The following is a 23,444-nucleotide window of genomic DNA, read 5'->3' as shown; positions in this document are numbered from 1 at the left end:
GTATCTGCACCAGTCCTGCTCTGTGCGGGGTAGTATGTGGTATGTCAATGTGAGTATGATGTTGTTTTAGAGCTAAACCATGGCCGTTTGTCTCTAGATTAGGAAGTTGTATGTTCAAACACACCCAGCTAAGGACTGACAGTGGAAAATGATAGCGAACTTGTGGAAATGAAAACCTAAAAACCGCAGTCATTAAAGTAGCATCCTGAAATAAGTATCATTCCAATCACAGAACTTCAGATGTCTATAAGCAGCTGCAGCTACACCGACCCTTCCCAGACATGTGTGGACACCTCTGCTGCAAGGACTGTATAAAGTTTTAAAGGAAAGTATTCTATGTGTTGTGACCAGTAGCAGTAATAGCCAGGGGAGCTTTACATTACTTGTCAGTTTTAGACGTGTGTTTTGACAGCGTGACACAAAGCTGTGGAGCAACCACCAAGAATAAGAATTTACAAAGCGAGAGAAACACAAGTTCTGCCATTTTCTGACAGAACTCAAAACTTCAGTAAGAGAAACACACTCCCAGCCAACACACACACATATAAACACACACACACACACAGACACACACTGGGACTCCAAGCTCTAAAGTTTGGAGATTTGAAGGGCATCAACTACTTCAAAAAATAGATGCAGAGATTAATTTATTCCCCCACCCCTTTTTCTCTCTCGCTCCCTCTGATATTCTCTTTCTCTCTCTCTCTCTCTGTTTCTCTTTCTCTCTCTCCCTTTTTCAGCCCTCACCTTCTTTTCCCCAGACTCTTGGACATTCTTGACATTTATAAAGGTTGAAAGACAAAGTAGCTGCGTGTCCTGATAAGGGCGAGGCCTCTTCTGAATGTGAGCAAGAGTCGTCTGATGCTCTCACCTGCAGAAGAGTGAGCGAAGGGGCACATGGGATAGAGATGGGCGTGGCCATTTGAATATATAACCTAGATGCCCAACCTTTTTATACGGTTTTGTTATCTACAAAAGAAAACAATAACAATTGACTGTTGGAATGAAACACTCTTCAGCAAATGCATACAAACATGTATACATGTATGGTGTTCAGTGCAAAGCTTTGTCTGGAGGGTTATTATCCACTTCACTTTGCTGTCGAAGGAGGTCCATCTAATATTTTTTAGATGGTGTTAAATGGTGTTGAGGATCTAATAGTAGATAATTGTTGTATATAAGATGTTACTCTGTTGTTTTTCATAAGCATGACTAGAGTGAGCTAACTATGCTATAAACCCTCACGCTCCCAATAAAGGCCTAGGGGAAAATATGGCTCTGTATTTTTATTAGTGTCTCAGATGTATTTTTTTCTTCCCTCTGAACAATAGAAATAAAGTAACAGGCAGCGGAAACCTGTTTACCACAGAACTCTTCTTGCATAACCTTTAAGGAAAAATAGTCGGATATATCATGTAAAACAGATGGCACGGATATTACATCATACCCGTATAAAAAAAAAACAAAAAAGAACATTGATGCAAAACAATAAATGTTTTGAGGGAGAGTGCAGTTTTCTTGGGTGTTAATTTGGTAAACGAGGGTGTGGGGGTGAAATGTGCTGATGTGCAAACTGCAGACAGGAACACCTGGAAGCGGAATGAAGTTACAGCAGCAAATAAAAAAGCATGAGAGACGTTTTCCTCAGGTTCTGCTCCTAGGCGTCGGATTCGCTCGGCCGTGCTTTAATAACGTGCGGCAGACATGGAGTTTTAAGATGATGAATTTTCAGTCTGACTTCCAGGATTATCTCCCAATAAGGAAGCTGCTGCCGAGCCAATATTAGCCTGCGCCGGAGCATTGTTTTACCCATGAGCAGGTTGCCAAGGAAACGTTACATAATCGGAGCAGAGACGATGCCCCCAGCTGACTGGGTGATGGAGATGGGAATGGAGAAGCGGCGCCTTTCATCTCATGTTCTCTCCTCCGTGTTCTTTCAGTCCTGAGCGGAGAACAGAGATGCCCTTTGACACTTGTTAAAGAGGCCTGTGTGCTGGTGCCACGTTTTGTCTTAGAGAAGCGGAGGGTGGTCAGTGAATGGGCTGTGGCCTGAATGGTTGCTAGGACCAATATCTGAGATATGCTATCCATCACATTCTGTCTTTCTCTTGGTTTGTTTTCCTGTCTTCTCTCACATGCTCGTGTTTGTTTTGGTTTGTCTCTGCGCTTCGTGTTCTGCCACGTGTCCTGGCCTACGTCCCGTCTTCCACGGCTCTGTAATGTTCCACAGCTCTGTGTTATGAGCTCTTGGGTTCGTATACAGTCCATTTCTGCCATCTGTCATCATCATTGTTCTTGACGTCCTCATGCTCCTTGTTCTTGATTCAAAATCTTTGTTTTATTTTTCTTGAGTTAAGTTTGGTTTCTTTCAGTTGGATGTCTCTTGAATTCCAGTCTCAGTTTCTTCTTGTCTTGTGAGTTCTATACTGTTTTAAACCCCTTCTGCCCTTGCATCCTCACCTCCTTCACGGCCTCATGAGCCTCATGTTGGCTCAGGATGTCCCACACAATGTGTCTCCCCATAACTGCTCACAATCTCACAAAATCAGCTGAATCTACTGACGAGGAATATAGTTACTCGAGTTTTGGTTAGTGAGCACAACCAAGGGGACAATTTGTGTTTATTCACCCTGTGTTTACCTTATGTTTATTAAGCCTTGGTTGTGTTTGTGTTGCTGCAGGTGCTGATCTTGGGGGGCTGATGGATTTGGAGACTGTGTATGCGGGAGTGGAGAGAAGCCTGAATCAGAGCCGTCGAGCCCGAAGACAGTCTCCAGAACGAGCCTACAACATTGAGGTGCTACTGGGGGTGGACGACTCGGTGGTCCAGTTTCACGGACCTCAGCGCGTGGGAAAGTACCTTCTCACGCTTATGAACATCGTGAGTGTTTAAAGCCTGATTCTTCGTTATGTTCTGAGTCAAATCTAACGCACAGCTTCTGTGTGTTTTGCTGAGTTTAACTTGTCAGTTTACATGTGTCAAAGCCTTTGCACAGACCACATTGTAAGTATATATATATATATGTATATATAGATAGAGAGAGAGAGAGATGCACGAATACCGATACTGTTCATTTACTCGTAATCGCAAACAAGGCTCCGATACCAACATCCAATACCTTGTGCCTAGTGCACGTTGCTGTGCTAATGAGCAGACAACTCAAAATGTTGCCGATGTTGGCAACCCAAGCAAAGCAGACTGCGGGAGAACCCGAGAGCAGTGAGTATGCCACACAGTTTTAACCGTTCTCAAACAAGTTGTGTTTTTTTTTCTTTACTCAAAGTGCATTTTCCTCCTGGGAAATGTTTTCCCGTTTGCGAGAGCACTGTTTCTTGCCTGATGTGGTTTTTACTCAAACAAAATTATTTTCTCCGCATTGGATTTTGCATTGGATCAAACGCCATAGATCAGGCTGCTGCTCTTAAATAAACTTGGCCTATAAACAAACACGTCCCAGCTGCAAAACGTCCCAACTGTTATCATATAATGGAAACTGTCCTATCAAAGATGCACAACACTGTGCAAATGCATATCAAGAGCAATATCTCATGCTTCTAATATATAGATAGATAGATACTTTATTGATCCCAGAGGGAAATCCTAATTATTGGTGGTGTAATGTGGGAAAATGCTAAATAAAAGATGTACAGTTCCAGAAATGAACATTGAAGTTTTTAATTAAACAAAAACATTTTAATTAATAACTACACTATTACACAATGCTACTGATTGCTTAAGTAAACATCAGCATCGGTATCGGCAAGAACAGAAATACACATATTTGTACTTGTACTCGGTTGGAAAATGATGGTATTTATGCATCCCTACATTATATACAAACCGGATTCCAAAAAAGTTGGGACACTAAACGAATTGTGAATAAAAACTGAATGCAATGATGTAGAGATGGCAAATGTCAATATTTTATTCGTAATAGAACATAGATGAAAGATAGTGAAAGATAGATAGAAAGATAGTGAAGATGCAGCAATACCAGAATGGTGTTACCCAGCATAAATTAGCAAAGACTTTTAAGTTATCATCATCAACCATGCATAACATCATCAAAGATTCAGAGAATCTGGAACAATTGCTGTGAGTAAGGGTCAAGGCCATAAAACTCTACTGGATGCTCATGATATCCGGGTCCTTAAACCTCACTGCACCACAAACAGGAATGCCACTGTCAAGGAAATAACAGAATGGGCTCAGGAATACTTCCAGAAAGCATTGTCAGAGAACACAATCCACCGTGCCATCCGCCATTGCCAGCTGAAACTCTACAGTGCAAAGAGGAAGCCATTTCTAAGCAAGCTCCACAAGCTCAGACGTTTGCACTGGGCCAGGGGTCGTTTAAAATAGAGTGTGGCAAAATGGAAAACTGTTCTGTGGTCAGATGAGTCACGATTTGAAGGTCTTTATAGAACACTGTGGCACCATGTCATCCGGACCAGAGAGGACAAGGATAACCCAAGTTGTTATCAACCCTCCGTTCAGAAGCCTGCATCACTGATGGTATGGGGTTGCATGAGTGCTTGTGGCATGGGAAGCTTGCATGTCTGGAAAGGCCCCATTAATGCAGAGAACTATGCTCAGGTTCTAGAACAACATATGCTCCCATCTAGACATCATCTCTTTCAGGGAAGACCCTGCATTTTTCAACAGGATAATGCCAGACCACATTCTGCAGCAATCACAACATCATGGCTACGTAGGACAAGGATCCGGGGACTGAAATGGCAGCCTGCAGTCCAGATCTTTCACCTATAGAGAACATTTGGCGCATCATAAAGAGGAAGGTGCGACAAAGAAGGCCCAAGATGATTGAACAGTTAGAGGCCTGTATTAGACATGAATGGGAGAGCATTCCTATTTCTAAACTTGAGAAACTGGTCTCCTCTGTCCCCAGACGTCTGTTGAGAGTTGTAAGAAGAAGGGTTGATGCCACACAGTGGTAAAAATGGCCTTGTCCCAACTTTTTTGGGATTTGTTGACGCCATGAAATTTTGAAACAACATATTTTTTCCTTAAAATGATACATTCTCTCAGTTTAAACTAAATATTAGATGTTGCCATCTCCACATCATTGCATTCAGTTTCTATTCACAATTTGTTTAGTGTCCCAACTTTTTTGGAATGTTTGTGTATATATATATATATATATATATATATATATATATATATATAAAATATGCTGCATCTCAGGATCCAGGAGTGAAACAGATGTTGTGATGCTGTGTGCTATAGAAAGTGCTATTTACCATTCTTTTCCAAAAGCTGTTTAATTCCCGTCGTAAGCTCTGGCTGTGATTTTGTGCGAGCCGGTCAGATGACGTTCAGGTATATTTGACTGCAGTAGGTCAGGGGCTTTTGTGTGGTGTGGTCTGAGGTGACCGTAAGCCGAGGGAAAATATGGCCCTGAGTGAAAAGCTCGCTCATCTGCTCCTTCCAATCCATCCTTTAATCTCCTCAAATTAAACGTGCCTGCGGAGACAGAGTGAGAGAGGTGGAGAGGCATAATGAAAGAGAAGGTGGGCTAAATAGAGAGAGAGAGAGAGAGAGAGACTGTCCAAGTCTCCTGTAAAGCACTATTAGGTAGGGCCCAATCGTTTTAACCGATCATGAAGTCCTGTGAACTAATTAGTACCGTGTTATTAGTGTCATCTTAACATTATCAGTCAAATTAATACAAATAAAGCACTGATAATCAATGGCTACTTTTATATTACAATCATAAGACAGTGAGACAATGTCAGAGAACACCCTTCACCCGTTTATTTACCACTTAAAACAGCCTTTAAGGGCAGAAACATAACAAAACCTTTAACACATAAGCAACTACATCTACACTGTGTCTAAAAATTGAGAATTCCATCATAATTCACAGCTCAAGAAAGAACTGTGAGTGTGAAATAAATATTTAAATATATATGAGAACATGTACAGTTTTAGTTACCTGTATTTTTAGCCCCTAAAAGTCACACTCAGAAGTATTTTCATATGGGTCAGGCCCTAGTTTGAGGTGACAGTTTCTTTAGAGCAGAATAAAATCCTCAGTTAGAGATGCAGTGTGTGTTCAGATGTGACATATTTCTCCTGTTCATCAGGTGTTTTCTGCAGCTGCTTTCTCATCCAGGGCGACTGGGGGTGGGGTGGGGATAGGGGGGAGGTGTTGGATTTCAGATGGTGTATTCAGAATAAATTACAGAAAAAAAACATAAACAGAAATATATAAATAATGTCATCTCCTCCCTCCCACGCAGTGAGTTTCTTGCCATTTTCTTCTTGAAAGTTTACTCTGCTCATTTTTGGAGCACGAGTCTCCCTCGCGCTGCGCTTAGAAAGAGTGAAAAGAGCGAGACAAAAAGCGTGTGATAAGAGGTAAGAGTCGGATTTTGCTCTTTCTTCCCCCGTTTTCCTCAGCTCTTCCTCTCGGCTTCTCCTTCAGAACACTCACACTGAGGTGTGTGTGTGTGTGTGTGTGTGTGTGTGCATGCACCAGGGTTGAGACTGTTCTTCTTCTGAATGTGATTGATGTGTGTAAAGTGTGTGTTGTGCTTCAAGGGTTTTGTCTGAGCATGCATGCACTCAGAAATTAAATTGGTATTTCCTTTCCATTTCTTTGCCAAATATTTGGCCCAGGCTCAATCCACCTGATGAATGGAAATTGACTCATTAATTAATATAATCAAATAAATACTTTTCCATAAAACCTTCTAGTGATTAGATCGACTACTGCACTGTGGGTCCTGTGAGGAAAATGTAATGACTGTGTTGAGCTGCTAGTGAGCAATGAGGGCTGAAAGGGATGGATCACACACCCTGTTGTGAAAAAATACTTCTCCGCAAAGACTGCAGTACTGAGATAAAACCAGCAGCAGCTTTTGAAACCTAAAAGAATCATGAACAAGATCAATACAGCAGTACGAAAATGAGATGAAATAAAAACACAAAAATATAGGCTTCTTACTTTCCTGCAGAGTGAGAGAGAGAGAGAGAGAGAGAGAGAGAGAGAGAGAGAGAGAGAGAGAGAAATGTGGGGGTCATTGTAAGTTCTTGCTGGATTATATGTGGGCGAATATATGTGAAACAGAGGCTTCAGAACTAATGCAGATATTCTCTCTCTCACTGTGTGTGTGTGTGTATGTGTGTGTGTGTGTGTGTGTGTGTGTTGCTGTAATAATTTTTTATACAGTGCAAATCCGTGTGTATTCGGGGTGTGGATTTGAAAGAAAGGTTAAAAGGTTGGGGAGGGATTTTGTTGTTGGGATATTCTCAAAAACAAGCTCAATCTTTCTGCTTTCTACAGAATGACCTACTCCAGCTTTAAGACGTCTGGCAGTGTATTCATAACCATTTTTGGATTTTATAGAATATCTTTCAGTGAGTATCTGATAGTTTCTCAAGAACTAAGCATGTGTACTATGTGTACATCCTTACATCTTAATAACAGAGAAATTCTGAAAAGCTGGTGAAGTTCCGCTTTAAAATTTGCTAAGAAGCAGCTGTGAACACATTAAAGTGTGTGTTTTGTGAATGGTATGTTGATCTCTCTGTGAGTGTTTGTGTGTGTTTGTGTGTGTGTGTGTGTGTGTGTGTGTGTGTGTGTGTGTGTGTGTATAAACGTGTGTGTTTAGCTGACCCACACTCAGCTCAGAGACTCAAGGGCAGTGATTGTTGATGCTCTGACACATTGATTAACTCCTTGAATAGGTTCATGGAAAACGATGAGGAGATCAATGAAATGGACAGATGTCTCACCACTGACCCCCCACCACTCAGCTTTGGATCACAGACACCACTCCGACTCACCCCAAAAGTGTACAATAGTGCGCTGTGACACCAGAGGATACGAGTGGGGGTTTACCCCTCTAGCCTGTGCTTTGCAGTAGGCATGGTGGCCTTAGTCTCAGGTGTAGCTGCTCCAGATCATTCCATTTTATTGCTCAGTGCAATTCTATGGGTAATATGAGGGTGTTGTGAGTCTATGTCCCAATAACCATGTGATTTCCTGATGCACTGACTCATTCTTACTGAAGGCTGAGATCAGAGAAGTTCTGATTTGCTTTTCTTTACTGTTTATCAGTGTGAGAGCAGCACTGATGCAGAGCTGTTAATTAGGAACCCCTGCTTTGTAGCTCCACCTTGCTGGTCTACAGTAGCCTATCTGTGTGTAGCCCATCTGTCCATGCAGAGTTTGTGTTAGCTGCCCTCCAGCCCTTGATAAATGGTCTGTTTCTGACCAGAAATCTTGATCTTGATGTGCACAAAATGTGGAAAAGCGTGGGTGTGTTACAGCAGATGCACATGAGCTCAAGATCACTCAATGTTAATCATGAATCTGAGGAGTGTATCATGAGTGTCTCATGAATCTCTGGAGTGATGGACCTCCATGATTCTGTACATTTGGAAAGAGCTGGAGTTGTCCAGAATGGATCATCCAACATCTGTACCTGACCTTATGACTGGATGCCATCAAATCCTCACAGCAAGATGCCCACCTCGAGTTTTTCAGATGAGTATAAGCTATGTCCGTGTCGAACCTGAATCCCAGCAGCAGTTAAAGATACGGAACTTTAAGGCATCTTTCATAAGCCTCCGTACGCAGGATCATAGCCCTCATCACATGTTCATAACTCATATTCATATTAACACTGGCAGCCTCAGCCGTCCCTGTAACAGATCACGGACCTTTGCGCTCATCACTAATTGTGTGAACTGCGAGTCGGCAGTATTAATTGCTTCCTTCTATATTAGTCAGTGTTCTGGAGTAAACAAGGCTGGAGCGGAGAGGCCATTATATAATCAGCTCTTTGTAGACACGTTGTCCTGGCCCTGAAATGTCAGACAGGTAATAATAGTCCAAAATGTCAGGTGAAAATGGCAGGGATTCAGTAATGAGGCAGAGCAAACACTGTCCGGCCGCTCGCATCACCGCGGCGTTCATCAGCACGTTCCTTCGCCACGTAGAGGTCAGGAGTGTAGTGAGGTGCAGGGAGGAAGATGCCTATACATTAATTCATTCATTTATATTTAATTAATTTATAGTTTAATAGTAGTATATTTTGAGGTTGGAGGCGTGACTCAAAAATGAGTCTTGCAGCAGCCGTGGCCTGGTGGTTAGGGAACTGGGCGTATAACCGGAAGGTTGCCGGTTTGACCCCCAGAGCTGGCAGGTCATGACTGATGTACCCTTGATCAAGGCACTTAACCCCCAGCTGCTCCCTGGGTGCCGTTGCTAGGGCTGTCCACCGCTCAGGGCATGTGCTCACTGCCCCCTGGTGTTCACCAGTGTGTGTAAATGTGTGTTTCACTGCATGGATCGGGTTAAATGCGGAGAACAAATTCCTCTATGTGCATCACAGTAGCCAATATAGTGATTCTAACTCTGATTCTAATTCTTCTAAAAATCTATAAAAATGTACAGCTTTTTTTTTGTCTTTTTGCTGACTCTGTGTGTTATGCCCGCTGTTGTAAAAGCTTTATAATGGGTCTGTGTAGCCTCAATATTTCTATGAAATATTGACTTAAAAACAAAGAATCCAAATTAAATATGTACTATTAAACTTAATTATGTTTTTTTTTCTCATTCATTTTTTAAATACATCACAACCACACCAGCACTATTAAAAAAAATAAATCTCAGATGATATCACATGAAAAGTAAACTACACAATGGTCTGCTCTCAGACGAACAGCTCATGTCTGAAACCAGTGGAAGGGTCTGTGCCGTGGCAGTGCTGGTTGTAGTGGTGATCTCTCTAGCACATTCTGACCTCTCTGACCCCTTCATTACTGTGTAAAATCCCTATTTGGACAGGATTAGTCTTACATGGGGAGCTGGGGTAATGTAATTTTTCCACAAGATAATGTTTATTGTGGATTTGCACTGGATTAGTGAAGATGGGAAGGGCTACTCGATTCAGGCACTGCATTCACACAGTGTGGATCATACACAGCAGAGCTACTGGAGTTTTTTCAGACTGTGTTTACACTGTTCTGAGATCAGCCCTCCCACCAAAAACATACAGCTCTTCTAATGCTTCATAACAAATAACGGATGTGAAGGTGGCAAAAAAGTTAACCAATCATTCACATAGCTGTTATAACCAATATTATAACCGTTTAATGGTAACAACACATGTTCATAACACGTATAGAGGCTACTAGTGTGGACAAAACATGCCTACAGGTCTTTTTGTGGATTTGAGTGTGGTGTGTCATCCAGCTGCTGAGCTTTTCCTTAAACCGTGTATTTCGTCCCTAAATACCTCCTTCGGCTCCTCTGGCCTCGAGAAAACCCATGAAAAACTGCTTTTCTTTGAGATATGACCCAACATTACCCCGCATTGCATTTCAGAGAAGATTAATAATCTGGGGTCATTTCTTAATGCTCATTTTACAGTAATCAGGAATCTTTCCTGTAACGGGAGTGCACACTCCGGAAAAATGAAATGGTCTGTTCAGATGGGATTAAAACTACTGAGATACTCAGGTAATAATTACTTTACCCCAATGTCCACAGGTAAAACTAATCCTGTCCAAAAAGGGCTTAAGAGACTGGAGATTTCTTTGAAACTATAACGAGTGTAAGGGAACACACTCCGACATCGTACAACAAAGATAATGGGACGCACTCAATGTTAAAAGGCAAAGGTTTGCTGCTTTCTACAGGACAACATTGAAAACAGTTTCTGAATATCTTCACCCTGGACAGGGTTTTTCAAAATGTTTTTTCAGTGACCTAAAATGCAGGTTGCTTGTGGACAACAGCCCAAGACAAAATTTGCCTTGTACACATGGACACGAGCTAAGAAAATGTTATGATTTCAGCTCTGTTTTCAGTTACCTTTGGCTCATGTAGGTTTGGTGTAGATTTATAAACCCTTTATCAAACCTTTGACAAGTTTGTCTGTCACTTTGCATCTCAGCACCTCTCACTCACTCTTTTTCCTGAACTCTTTTATTGATTTCCTCTGGAGATTGATTTCACCAGTAGGTTTCCATCCTGTAGTTTGTGGGAACCCGTCTTTTTTGTTTTGGTATGAGATGAAGAACACACATGGGCGGAGTCCGAGCTGAAATGGATGGTTTAATAAATCTGAAATGGCACTTTCCTTGCATGTGGGAGCTCTTTTGGGGGTATTTTTGTCTTTTACATTTGTTTATTCTCTCTCCTTCCTCATGCTCCCTCATTCTCCCACTGTTATCTAACCCCGTCTCATTCTCTTCTTTGGTTTCCTCTTATTTTAGCATCCTTCTCTTTCTCCTCCAACCACATTTCTCCACCTCTCACCTCCCCACCACCTCCACCACATCCTCGCTCCCTCTTCCCATCCAGCCCCTACTGCATTATTAATTGAATATTAATGATTTTCTGACTTGCCGACCTCTAGGTCTCCATTAGTTACCTGTAGGCTGTGGAGCAGCTGATGAAGCTCTGTACAAGGCCAGCAAACGGGGCAGCACTAATGAGAAGCACACTTTCACAGTCATTAACAGAGAGAGAGAGAGAGAGAGAGAGAGAGAGAGAGAGAGAGAGAGAGAAAATCTATAACGAGAAATATAGAGTGAGAGAATGAGAGTTGGGAAGCCAGAGCACCCGGAGGAAACACTCCAACCTCTGAGACAGAGTCACCGGACACTAACCCTAGCCGATGCACCACCCTGGCCACCAGGCCACCTTGGTAAAGATATAATGTAAATAAACAACAAAAATAGTGATTAGAAAGGTTGTCAGAATCCTCTTCATGAATCTATTGGGGTTTAATTAATTAAAAAAATTGGACATGGTTTGAAGCATGTACGACCCTCAGCTCATGTCACTGTCCACGTGTGGTTCAGTGTGTTCTCCCTGTGTCTGCTCACCAACCACTGGGTTTGCACTTGTACACGCCGGGTGCTGGTGCCCACCCAAGACCTGTGCCAGTTGAGTGGATCGCCAGCCGGGTTGGAGAGATAGCAGCTGAATATAGCCGAAGAACCCTTCCATTGCTTTTTATTTACGTCAAATTTGTACCTTCACTGTGACACTAAAGACGTGAACGTCAGTCACCAAACCTGTATTGGCTGCTGGGCTGTTCGGGGTAGTCCGGAAGTCTCGTTTTTTTTTTCTTCCTATCGCTTTAAATTCAGAGCCAATTTTACTGTTCAGATGGAGATTTTTCTTTGAAGTGTGCAGTGTTGGGGCATCTCTCCTCATGCTCCCTCCCGGTGTGCCACACAATGTGGGGTGTGTATAAAGTGGAGCTGAGGGAAAACCCCCTTTCATTTGCTCATAATTAACATTTTCAGAGCCGATTTCAAGGTCAGTGAGGAGTAATTGTGCCCTCACAGGGCCACGTCAGCACAAGGGCAACCAGGTTACACTTCAAATATTGTGATTTAAAGTAGCAGTGGGTATTTTAGGGGCACATTCTTAGTTGCCAATTACACTGTAAAATTGCTGCAATCTTGTAACAATGTAATATATGTCTAGCCTTGATATGCCAGCATCTTCTATTGAAGATAAAATGTGCAATTTTAGTGAAGGATGGAATGTTTAATGTCCGTCATAAAATCATAAAATCTGTGTGTATTATGCTTCTCTTTCTCTGACACATACCTAGGTACAATATTCAACTCACTTTGAGTTTAAATGTGCTAATGGAAAAGCTACTGTGGGAAAATGAATGATGCTTGATGCTAACATAACACTGGAAACTGCATAGACATGCTAGCAGACATGAGCATTATTGTAGGGTTCTGTATATCTAGACTGTGCTAGATAATGTGAGGTGAGTGTCATCATCAGTGCATTGTTATTAGCTTTTAAGTCCTGCTCTTTTCCCACTGGGAAAGCCTGTGAGTAACCCATGTCTGGAGATACTTATCAGGGCTATTGATCTTCTAACCACCACTGTATTCAAGCACTGTACACGCAGTACGACACTGTGAAGGACTGTTGGAAGTCCCCCTTTCCTGTTGATCTAACTGCTGGTCTTATAACTATGGCTTTAAGGCTCCACACCAGCAAGCCTAGCAGATGTTCAGTGCTCAAATCCCTTCAGTGCTTCAGCATTCATTTCTCCTCAGAGGGCTGGAGATTCTCTGGCGTTTTGTCTGCAGCTGAATCTTTGATCTGAGCCGGGGCCACGCCAGCCAAAGTGGCACCATTACAAATACAAGCTGCCCTCCTAGCACTGCCAAACTGCAGGGCCTGGCCCAGTGGCCCCACAATAAAGGTCAGAAGGAGTCAAGGATAACAAAGATGCTGTGAAGAGACAAGTTCTAATCCTTACTACATATTTAGAGATTAAATACTAAGTGTTTACAATATCTTAAAATATATTCTTCCCCCGTTTGCTATAGCATTAGGAGTACTGAGTCACTGATTGACTCATTTGTGAGCTTGATTAACTCATTGACTGGATCTGTGAGCCATAGAAGACCTGAATACCCTAAACAAAACCGTTGAGTAACTCTTAAAATAACAACAGAATATGCAAAAATCCCTTGTTCTGTGCACATGCACGTTTAATTTGTGATCTGGAGCCCACCAGCACACACACTCTGAAATAATAATGAGCCATTCTGATTTTTGTTACGTCTTACGTAGAGTGCCAACAATTTAAACCTGTTCTGCCTCTTCATCTGAGACTGTTCAATCACAGCGCTGGAAACATGTTTATGTGAGGCACAGAGGCGAGGTTAAACGTAGCAAAACAGACAGAACGAGCACTGAGTAAAAACGGAGAAAACAAGAACAGAGCGAAAACAGTTAAAATCCAGAGCTTCTGCTCCTCACTCCTCACCGCTGTGAACTCAGGGTCGGGGTGAACAGCGAGCAGCTCATTGTCATTTAAAGGAACAAGGCCGTTTAGACAGGGTGAGAACACTGCTGTTGTGTTTGATCCTTTTGGTGTTTGGACCAAAGCAGACCAGTGGAGGGATAGAATATATCCCATTTAATTTGAGTAGAATGTTTGATCAAAGTGTAAACCTGGTCTTGCTCTAAAGGGTTAAATTGGTTAATTTACTGCATTTGTTGACATGTGGGTATCAGCCCAGAAGAGTTGGCAAGCCTTGCTCTGAGCCATGTTTATGTTTGCAGTGTCTCACTGAATAGATTGAAATGTCTTGCACCTGTTTTTTTTATTATTATTATTAAAAGTGAAAAGATAAAAAACTAAAAACAACAAGTGGAAGTGAAAAGTAAAAACCTTAAAACAGGTTTTCACAATCATACGCCCTGAGGCCCAGGAGGTGCCTGTGTACCAGAGAGGACTAAGACTGATCATTATACTGTTTATGTCCAGGAGCTTTAATGACTGGCGGAGGTTCAGTTGTCAGTTGCGGAGAGGCGGAGGAAGACACAGTAACCTAGACAACACTAAGACGAACGAGTACACAGACAGACGGAAGCACAGGCAGGTGAAGTCTGAGCAGAGGAAGCTTGAGACTTTCTGGCAGACGCTCACTCTGCCAACGCACCCGCCCCACCCCGCTCTGAAGTTTGCTGGTTGCTAGGCAACCCCCGCATAGACATCAGAAAGGCAAGGGAGGCGATGCGGCGATTGGACACGTCCACAAGGACGTGGTTCCATTCCATATCTCTCTCTCTCTCTCTCTCTCTTTCTCTCTCTCTCCACGGTCTGTCCATCAGAAATCTCATTATTGTTGCTTGTGTGTATATCCTGGCGTCTCATTAGCAGGCTTCCAGAGAGGCAGAGGACACTGTGTCTGTACTTCTGTACCAATTTGTCTGCCTCCATCTCGCTCCGTGTCCACGAACCAAGTTTCCCACAGTGCATTAGGGCCATCCTTCAGCCAAGCGATAGGTAAAGAGGGGTGAAGCTCAAGGATTAGAAGTCAGACTGAAGGATCATGGGACCTCTCATATGTCATTGCAGTAAGCTAGAAAAACCCTCCATCCCCTCCCCCTAAATGAGCCATAATACACCTGACGTTAGAGTAAATATGTTTTGTGAAATTGTGCACTAAACTTTGCACACAAGTGTGTTTTCACAAGGGAATTTAAACATTATCCACAGGTGTGAATGTGTGAGGGATTCATGCTCTGTCCAGGGTGTTTTCTCACATTGTACCTAATGTTTCCAGGTAGGCTCTGGTCTCACCACACGATCCTGATGATGATGAAGGCGTTTCTGAACCTTTGAACTAGGTTCTGACCTAAACTGAATCAGCTCAGCTGTTGAACTACATTAGTCTCTGTCCTCTTTATAGACGTGGGTCTAAAATACTGTTTTATTTCTCTGCAGGTGAACGAGATCTACCATGACCATTCCCTAGGAGCACGCATCAACGTGGTTCTGGTACGGATTGTCTTGGTAGATGCCAAAAAGGTAAATCATTGTGAGTGTGCATGTGTGTGTGTGTGGTTGTGTGAGTGTTCTTTTCCTACTCATATTCTCCTCAGCTACTAATGGTACATCTGAGACTGCTACTCAGGCTTTCCCTGCCGAGTGATGGAGAGATATAGCACTCAGATGAAGGCTGTTTGCTGCGGGCTGCTTAACACTGGAACGAATACCAACATTACCCCAGGCCAGAGAACTACTGCTTTACCTCTCGACTGGGCACGGCTGCTTATTATTGCAGTCAGAATAAAACCTTGTATCTCCAACAGAGTGAAGACTTTACTGATACTCTATCAGTAGGGGTCGGTCAGGTCAAGTAGACCTTCCTCATGTCTAAAGTTTATAGACACCTGAAGTGAGGTCCTTGTAAGGGCAGATACAGACAGACTGTACAGGAAATGAACTGAAACTCTAGAGTGATGGAGCTCCATCCATTAGCTATTAGTTGAGCTGGAGTGGTGTATACGACCCAGAACGTCATCCAAAATCAACACCTGACTTCACTAATGCTCTGGTGGCTAATGCAATGTTAGTGTAGATGCTGCTTCTACAGCAAAAAAGGGACACCTTGCCTATTAATATAGTCAAGAGAAGAAATGTCAGAGGGGCTGGTGTTCATAAACATTTAGCTCTGTGTAGCAGCGGCACACACTATATAACATGCTGATATGTGACAGAATGTGTCATCTACACAGAACAATGGTTAAATATGAGCTGACTAAACAGAACATCAAAGCGTATCATTTACAGATAAAATATGAAAGGAAATCAATTAATGAATAAATGATTGTTTGCTATATTTTTTTCCAGAACAGTTATATACATCTTTATATTTTCTCTTTCTTGGTATGCAAACACACACACACACACACACCCTTTAATCTCGTACATCTCTTCTCACCCCCTTCAGCTCAGCACTCACCAAGGCCTAGGGCTTGTTATTCCGGCGGACTGAGTAAACGGGAACTAAAAGCATGCTGTTCCCGGGAGAGTGTTTTCAAAGTCGCGCACCTTCACAGTTCAGAACCAAAGCACACAGAATGCTGATGTTATGCAATTGGCTTCTGAATGCCCCCCATACACCCCCCTCCACACACATACACACACACACAGACACACACACACACACACACACACACACCCAACAAGCCCACCTCCCTTCCTCCGTTCCCACAGGGATCCAGCAAAGTATTCTGGGAAGTAGATGCAAGATAAACAATCAATGATGGCCCTCCCTCATTCACACTGTAAAATCTCCCCCTTCCTGCTGCTGTAAGGGGAGACGAGGCGAGAGCTGCCGTGGGATCAGGTGACGACCCCATCCCCACCGCCAATAGACCTCAAAGACTCGTCTGACCTTTGGTGTGCCCTTAGCGCCACTCGCAGACGACCTCAACTGAGCACTTAGCCCAACACGGACTCATCTGTAATAGCAACAGTTAACACCGCCTGAATTTCAGTGGGTGAAGGAGAATTTACAGTTTCCCCTTTAGTTTTACACGGGAGATGGATTCCAAGTTGGATTCCGAGTATGCAAGAAAACAGCAAAACTCGAAAAGCCAGAATATGTATTGGACAGTGTTTTGGACAGCGATGTGCTGGGCAGCTGGTATGACCATGCTGGGGACCAGAGGAATAACCATTTTTACTTAGATCAGAATGGGATGGAAGATGAAAAACTGGTGACCTAAATGTGGCTAATGAATACAACCTGTTAGGTAACTCTTTAATGCCAGTCATTGTTTCTAAGGCTACATGTCTTCTACTTAAACTTCTTTCAAGACAACTGACATTAGCCTACATAAATGTCGGTCAAGGTTTATTCAAAATGTCCTTTGTCAACACTTTTTAAAGCTGTTTTTATGATGACTGAGCCAATGTCTGTAATCCAGTGTCATCACTTGAAGTCCTGCTGAACCTGAAAAGTGTTTAGTAGGGTTTACTTTTGTATTTTGCATTCCATCACATCACAGGATCATACAGTACTCACATCCAGGGGGTTGAGAATTTGACCAGACACACAAAAAAAAATGTACATTTTGATTGTAAAAATACATATCGTCACTGTCCAGTTAAAACGTATCTCCCCAAATAGTAACTTTACAGGAGAAGGAAAAAAATTTTCAATATAATTTAGTGTAAATTATTTTACTTTTAGAGCATTTCTATTGGTCCGTTCATCATGAAAGCTGCAGTGTTAATACGATGTGGTAAACTAAATATCCACAAAAAATTGAGACTTTTAATTGGACAGTAATGATATATGAAAAGACACAAACACACTAATACAGTAGGGGTACATTTAACACACACCCTGGAGCAGCAGGCAGACATTCCCAGCACCCTGGAAACAGTTGAGGGGGGGGGGGGGGGGGGGGGCGTTAGATGCCTTGCTGAAGAGCGCTCCAGCTGTGGATTGAGGGACTAGATCAGCGCTGTTCTTTTACTCCCCCTGCCCCCAATTTCCCTGCTGGTCATGGGGATCAAATCTGTGACCTTCCACTCAGAAGCCTGCCTTTTTATCTGGGCTTCAGCTTTTAGGGCGCATGATCTCTGCTCAAAGAGCCCTCAAACGTGGCTCTTTACAGCGAGAGCTTTTTTGATTTGAATCATATTTGTAATAAATTCAATTTATAAGAGAATTTAAGAAAAATTCATTCATTCATACACACACACTCACACATTCACTCAGACCTACGGGCACTTTTGATTCACCAGTCCACCTACCTACATGTGTTTTTGGACCGTGGGAGAACACTGGAGCAACCAAAGGAAACCCATGCAGACACAGGGAGAACTCACCACACTCCTCACAGACAGTCACCCAGAGGAAACCCATGCAGACACAGGGAGAACACACCACACTCCTCACAGACAGTCACCCAGAGGAAACCCACGCAGACACAGGGAGAACACACCAAACTCCTCACAGACAATAGCCCGGAGCAGGACTCAAACCCACAACCTCCAGGTCCCTGGAGCTGTGTGACTGTGACTCTACCTCTTGCACCACCGTGCCATGCCACCCTTGAGAAAAATAAATTAAGAAATTGAGAAAAAGTGCCATTCGACTCCAGAGGTTTCAAGAAAAATTCCACCAGTGCGATCTTCTAAAAGCTGCAGTCAGAAGTCTGTTGCTCGTTCAGCATTTTCCTTATCCTCAGCTTGAATTTTTAAACCAGGAAATGTATTTTGGTTGTAACAAATGACCCTTTCCTCCTAGTTACAAATTCTGACATCTTCATTTTTCATGTAATCCATCTTCCTCGGGGCTTAATGTCTGTTTCTACTGGATGGTGTGTGTGCTGCTGGTGTTTAAGGCACATGGTTTGCAGCTTCAGTGTGTGAACCCAAGTGCCACATTTAGATGTCTACTTGCTGTAATTCAGACAGTAAGCCAATGAAAAGAGAGAATTCAGAGGCTCCTGAGCGTATGGCTGTGATCATGGGAGGAGCCTTAAGTTGAGCAGTGAACACACACACACTAGTGCACTAAGGCCTGTGAACACAAGCCCAGTGCAGCAGGGAGCAGTTGTGGGTTTGCCTTGCTCAAGTGCCCCTCAGCTGTGGATTGAAGGAGGACAGTGCTGTTCCCAATTTTGTGGGAATCCAAACCAACGACCTTTCAGTCCTAAGCCCTCTTCTCTAACCATAAGCTCCCTGTTATTTTTTTGTGTAAGAAGAAGCCAGTCTGATCAAATTAATGGCTTGCTGACCTTTATTACCTCTTTGAACCTTTGGGAAGACCCACTGGACTGAGTGATCTGACTGTGAGTTTGCCTTGCTTTAAACTGTCTTCACAGTGTCAGGCGTTTTGTGAAACACGGTGGTCAGTCCTAGTCAGGAGCTGTTTTGATTATTTGGGAATGGACGGGTCAGCGGAGCTCTGAGGCAGATGGCGTCTCCTGGACTGATTTGGAGTGAGCGTCCCTCTGGCCATGTCTGGATTAAACAGAATAACACAAACTGTCCCACATTTACCTACCAGCCAAACTGAGCAAAGCTAAGCCCACCCCAATTCAAAATCTCTCTCACTCTCTCTCTCTCTCACTCTCTCTCTCTCCCTCATATTCACTTTCATTAAACAGTATTTCTCTTTCTAGGTATCTCCTCTTACTCGCTTTTTCTCTTTTCAAACTCACTGTTTCTCAGTCACGGTTCCTATTTTCCCTCTATTTTCCTCTCTATCTCTCTCTCTTTTTTCTCTTGTATTCTGTTTTCTCTTCTATTCCCGTCTCTCTGACCCTTCCAAGTCACTCAATTCTGTCTCTTTCAATCACATACCCATCTCTCTTTCAAATTCTTCTTATTCTAATACAACAGCCAGTCATACATCTCTCTCTCTCTCTCTCTCTCTCTCTCTCCCCTCCTCCCTCGCTGCCTCAGCCCCAATCAGCATGCAGCCAGGCCTGCCTTGCCAGCAGGTTGTCCATCATTCCCAATTACTGTGGCAACCGTTGCCGCCGGCATCGGCTCACACTGATCAACCGAGTGACCCCTTGCACCTCCAACAAGATTTCAGCATCACTGCTTTTCCTGCACATCTGCTTCATCACAGGGACAGAGAGAGAGAGAGAGAGAGAGAGAGAGAGAGAGAGAGCAATAGATGTGAGACACACCCTACCACAGTGCAGTGAGGCAGTGAGAAAATGCATGTTTGACAGAAGTAAGATGATCAGAAATTATAATTCAGTAAGAACAAATTAATGTAATGATCTTTTGCTTGCAGTGATTGCACATAAATTTCAGTCAAAACAGCCATTAAGAATTTATTCAGCATTGTTCAAGAGATATTTCTAAGGAGATGAGATATCAGATCATTCCTTTGCGTAAGGAAGGGCAAAGACGAAGGAAAATAGGTGAGAAAAAGAAGAAAAAGTCAGTATCATGGGTCTGAAATAATCAAAGAGAATTATAGAAAACTAGGTCCCTACTTTATATTGCAATTTTAAATAAACTAATAAAAGTCCTGTGCTTTTTTTTTTAATCTTGCGATGAGAGCCTGACTGTCACTGAGAGTTCTGTTGAATGTGGCAGGCTGCTCTGAGCTGCCCTTTTCCTCCCCGAAGCTCAGCCATACACCGATGTCTCCCTCTACTGGAGGACACTGTGTGATGTGCCAACTTTATCATGTTCATGAACTCAGTGGAACGTAGAGAGGGAGAGGGGCAGTTTTAGGACACGCATCTGGAATGTATCTCATGCTTCTGCTGCTCTCATGGACACGTCATACACTTGTGAAAGACATTCCTGTCTGCTGTTTTACTCTGGTGTGTTTTCAACGCTCTAAGTGGCTCCAGTGCTGCTTCAGGCCAAGTCTACAACAATAAAGTTTTTAAGTCTAGCTTCAGAGACGGCTGCTCGACGTGTTCCTGACGAGAGCGAGGGAGGGAGAGAGAGAGAATAAGTCTAAACTCTTGCCTTAAGATGTCTTTTTGTTTGTCCTTTTCCAGAAAAGTTGTGATTTTTTTCACTGACAAAAGCTAAAGCACAAATTAATACACAAATAAATAAATGAATAAATAAAGAATTCCAGGTTTGTCACTGAAAAACTCACTTTCACTCATTCATGACCTGTAAGTGCATATCCAGTGGGTCTGGAGCCTACCCAGAATCACTGGGCGCAAGGCAGAAACACACCCTGGAGGGGGTGCCAGTCCTTCACAGGGCAACACACACTCAAACATTCACTCGCATACTCACACCTATGGACACTTTTGAGTGTCCACCTCCCAACATGTGTTTTTGGACTGTGGGAGGAAACCAGAACACCCGGAGGAAACCCACGCGGACACGGGGAGAACACAAAATATTTGTAATATTTGTAAATAAACACATAGAATGTGTTAATGCCTGCATGTTAATCATGACTGATTTTGTGCGGATTTGTTCTACCCTGGATTCTCATATTCATATTTCATATTTGGTGTGTTCTCCCCGTGTCTGCGTGGGTTTCCTCCGGGTGCTCCGGTTTCCTCCCACAGTCCAAAAACACACGTTGGTAGGTGGATTGGCGACTCATATGTGTCCGTAGGTGTGAGTGTGTGAGTGAATGTGTGTGTGTTGCCCTGTGAAGGACTGGTGCCCCCTCCAGGGTGTATTCCCGCCTTGTGCCCAATGATTCCAGGTAGGCTCTCGACCCACTGTGACCCTGAATTGGATAAGCGGTTACAGATAATGAATGAATGAATGAATGAATATTTCATATTTGATGTATTTGTCTTGGTTGCTTGGGTTAATGCATTTAATAGAAGGGGAAACTGTACATCTTTTTCTCTATTGCATTAAAGAAGGAATGTGCATGTTTTCTCTGCCTGATTGCAGTCCATGAGTCTGATTGAGCTGGGGAACCCATCTCAGAGTCTGGAGAACGTATGTCGCTGGGCCTTCGAGCAGCAGAGGAAAGACACCAACGACAAGGAATACCACGACCACGCCATCTTCCTCACACGCCAAGAGTTTGGGCCCACAGGGATGCAGGGTATGGAATACACACACTACAAACCATGTATCCCGTAAAGCTGGACATTTTGTAAAGTGCAATAACAAAGATCTGTGCTGTGTTCACTTTTTTGTAGAGGTCAGTTAATAACAAAAGCAAACTTTTTCTTTTATCTGAACAACTTGATTTTATTTTGAAAATATAAACACATTTAAACACACACACACAGAAAACAACAACTGTGCATTTTAGTATGTTTTACACACAAACAGATCAGTGTGTATTTCCATTATTTATTTTATCCAAACATCACCTTTATTACAGCTTCCATCCTTTTCAGAACACGTGTCCTATCTGAACCCCAAACACATTTGATGATGCTGAGATCTGTGCTCTGGGACTGCCATTCCATTGCATTCACAACCAAGTCTCGACTAAATTGTTTAGCAAACATCAAAGTGACTTCCAGCCATGGCTTTCAGATCAGGGAATCTTTTAAAAAGTGGTCCCTTTGCCTCCTGACAGCCAAGAGCAGTACACTGTTAAATTGTCTTTTCCACATCCTTCACTTCAGTGCCTCTGTGAGAGATTGTCAAAAGGAGCAACATTACACATATGTTCGAGAAGAATGGGTGGGGCTAAAGTCATATGTAAATTATTCACGACTGTAACCTCTCATCCGCTGTGAATTGAAAACAGACTGTTTTGGAGAAATAGTTGTGGTATACCAGCTGTATTTGTTTGAGTGTGAGTAAGTCCTAAGCTGAGTCATGTGGCTTTGTGTGTTTCTAGGCTACGCTCCAGTGACGGGGATGTGTCACCCGGTACGAAGCTGCACTCTGAACCATGAGGATGGATTCTCCTCAGCCTTCGTCGTGGCCCACGAGACCGGACACGTGTGAGTACTGCCTGTGTGTGTGTGTGTATGTGTGTGTGTATATTTCTGGATTTGTGGGAAAGTGCAATATTGTCAAAGAAATGTTATAAATATCTGCATAGAGTAATGTATTCCTGTGTCTCAGGGGAACGTAGTGAGGAGTGTATTACCAAAAAAAAAAAAAAAAAAAGCAGCTCTCTGTTCAGGAAATAGAAACTGAAACAGTACCGTTTTTTTTTTTTTGTGTGTGTGTGTGTCTAGGTTGGGAATGGAACATGATGGTCAGGGAAACCGATGTGGGGACGAGGTGCAGATGGGTAGTATCATGGCTCCTCTGGTTCAGGCCGCATTTCACCGCTTTCACTGGTCACGCTGCAGCCAGCAGGAGCTGGGACGCTACTTACAGTGAGTTACACAAAGACACACACACACACACACACACACACAAACTTTCCCCTTCCTTGGTGTAAGGCAACAAAGACTTGACTCTCTTTTGCACTAGCGAAATAACTCCAAGCGCCCACTTTCTTTTCTGCTCAGTTCTTACGACTGTCTGAGGGACGACCCGTTTGAACACACGTGGGAGGAGCTTCCTCAGCTGCCGGGGTTCCATTACTCCATGAACGAACAGTGTCGATTTGACTTTGGGACTGGATACATGATGTGTACAGCGGTGAGCAGCGCACTGTCCTCACACACACTCATGCACACACACAGTCACACACACCGTCCCCACGCAACAATGCATTATGGAGCGGTCATATG

General features: G+C 43.1%; 1 protein-coding gene across 1 annotated transcript in view; it reads left to right on the top strand.

The window, feature by feature from the left end:
- LOC136673306 (A disintegrin and metalloproteinase with thrombospondin motifs 2-like) overlaps nucleotides 1–23,444 on the top strand; it is a 152,412-nt gene that overhangs the window by 106,840 nt on the left and 22,128 nt on the right. The window contains exons 4-9 of the mRNA XM_066648711.1: nucleotides 2,682–2,881; nucleotides 15,262–15,345; nucleotides 21,685–21,841; nucleotides 22,595–22,700; nucleotides 22,941–23,084; nucleotides 23,220–23,352. Coding sequence (XP_066504808.1) covers nucleotides 2,682–2,881; nucleotides 15,262–15,345; nucleotides 21,685–21,841; nucleotides 22,595–22,700; nucleotides 22,941–23,084; nucleotides 23,220–23,352 — 824 coding nt within the window. The remainder of the gene's footprint in view (nucleotides 1–2,681; nucleotides 2,882–15,261; nucleotides 15,346–21,684; nucleotides 21,842–22,594; nucleotides 22,701–22,940; nucleotides 23,085–23,219; nucleotides 23,353–23,444) is intronic.

The sequence above is a fragment of the Hoplias malabaricus genome, chromosome 17, assembly GCF_029633855.1.
Source record: "Hoplias malabaricus isolate fHopMal1 chromosome 17, fHopMal1.hap1, whole genome shotgun sequence".
Classification (NCBI taxonomy): Eukaryota; Metazoa; Chordata; class Actinopteri; order Characiformes; family Erythrinidae; genus Hoplias; species Hoplias malabaricus.
Note: the sequence above shows the minus strand (reverse complement) of the source record. Positions and strands in the feature narration are given on the sequence as shown.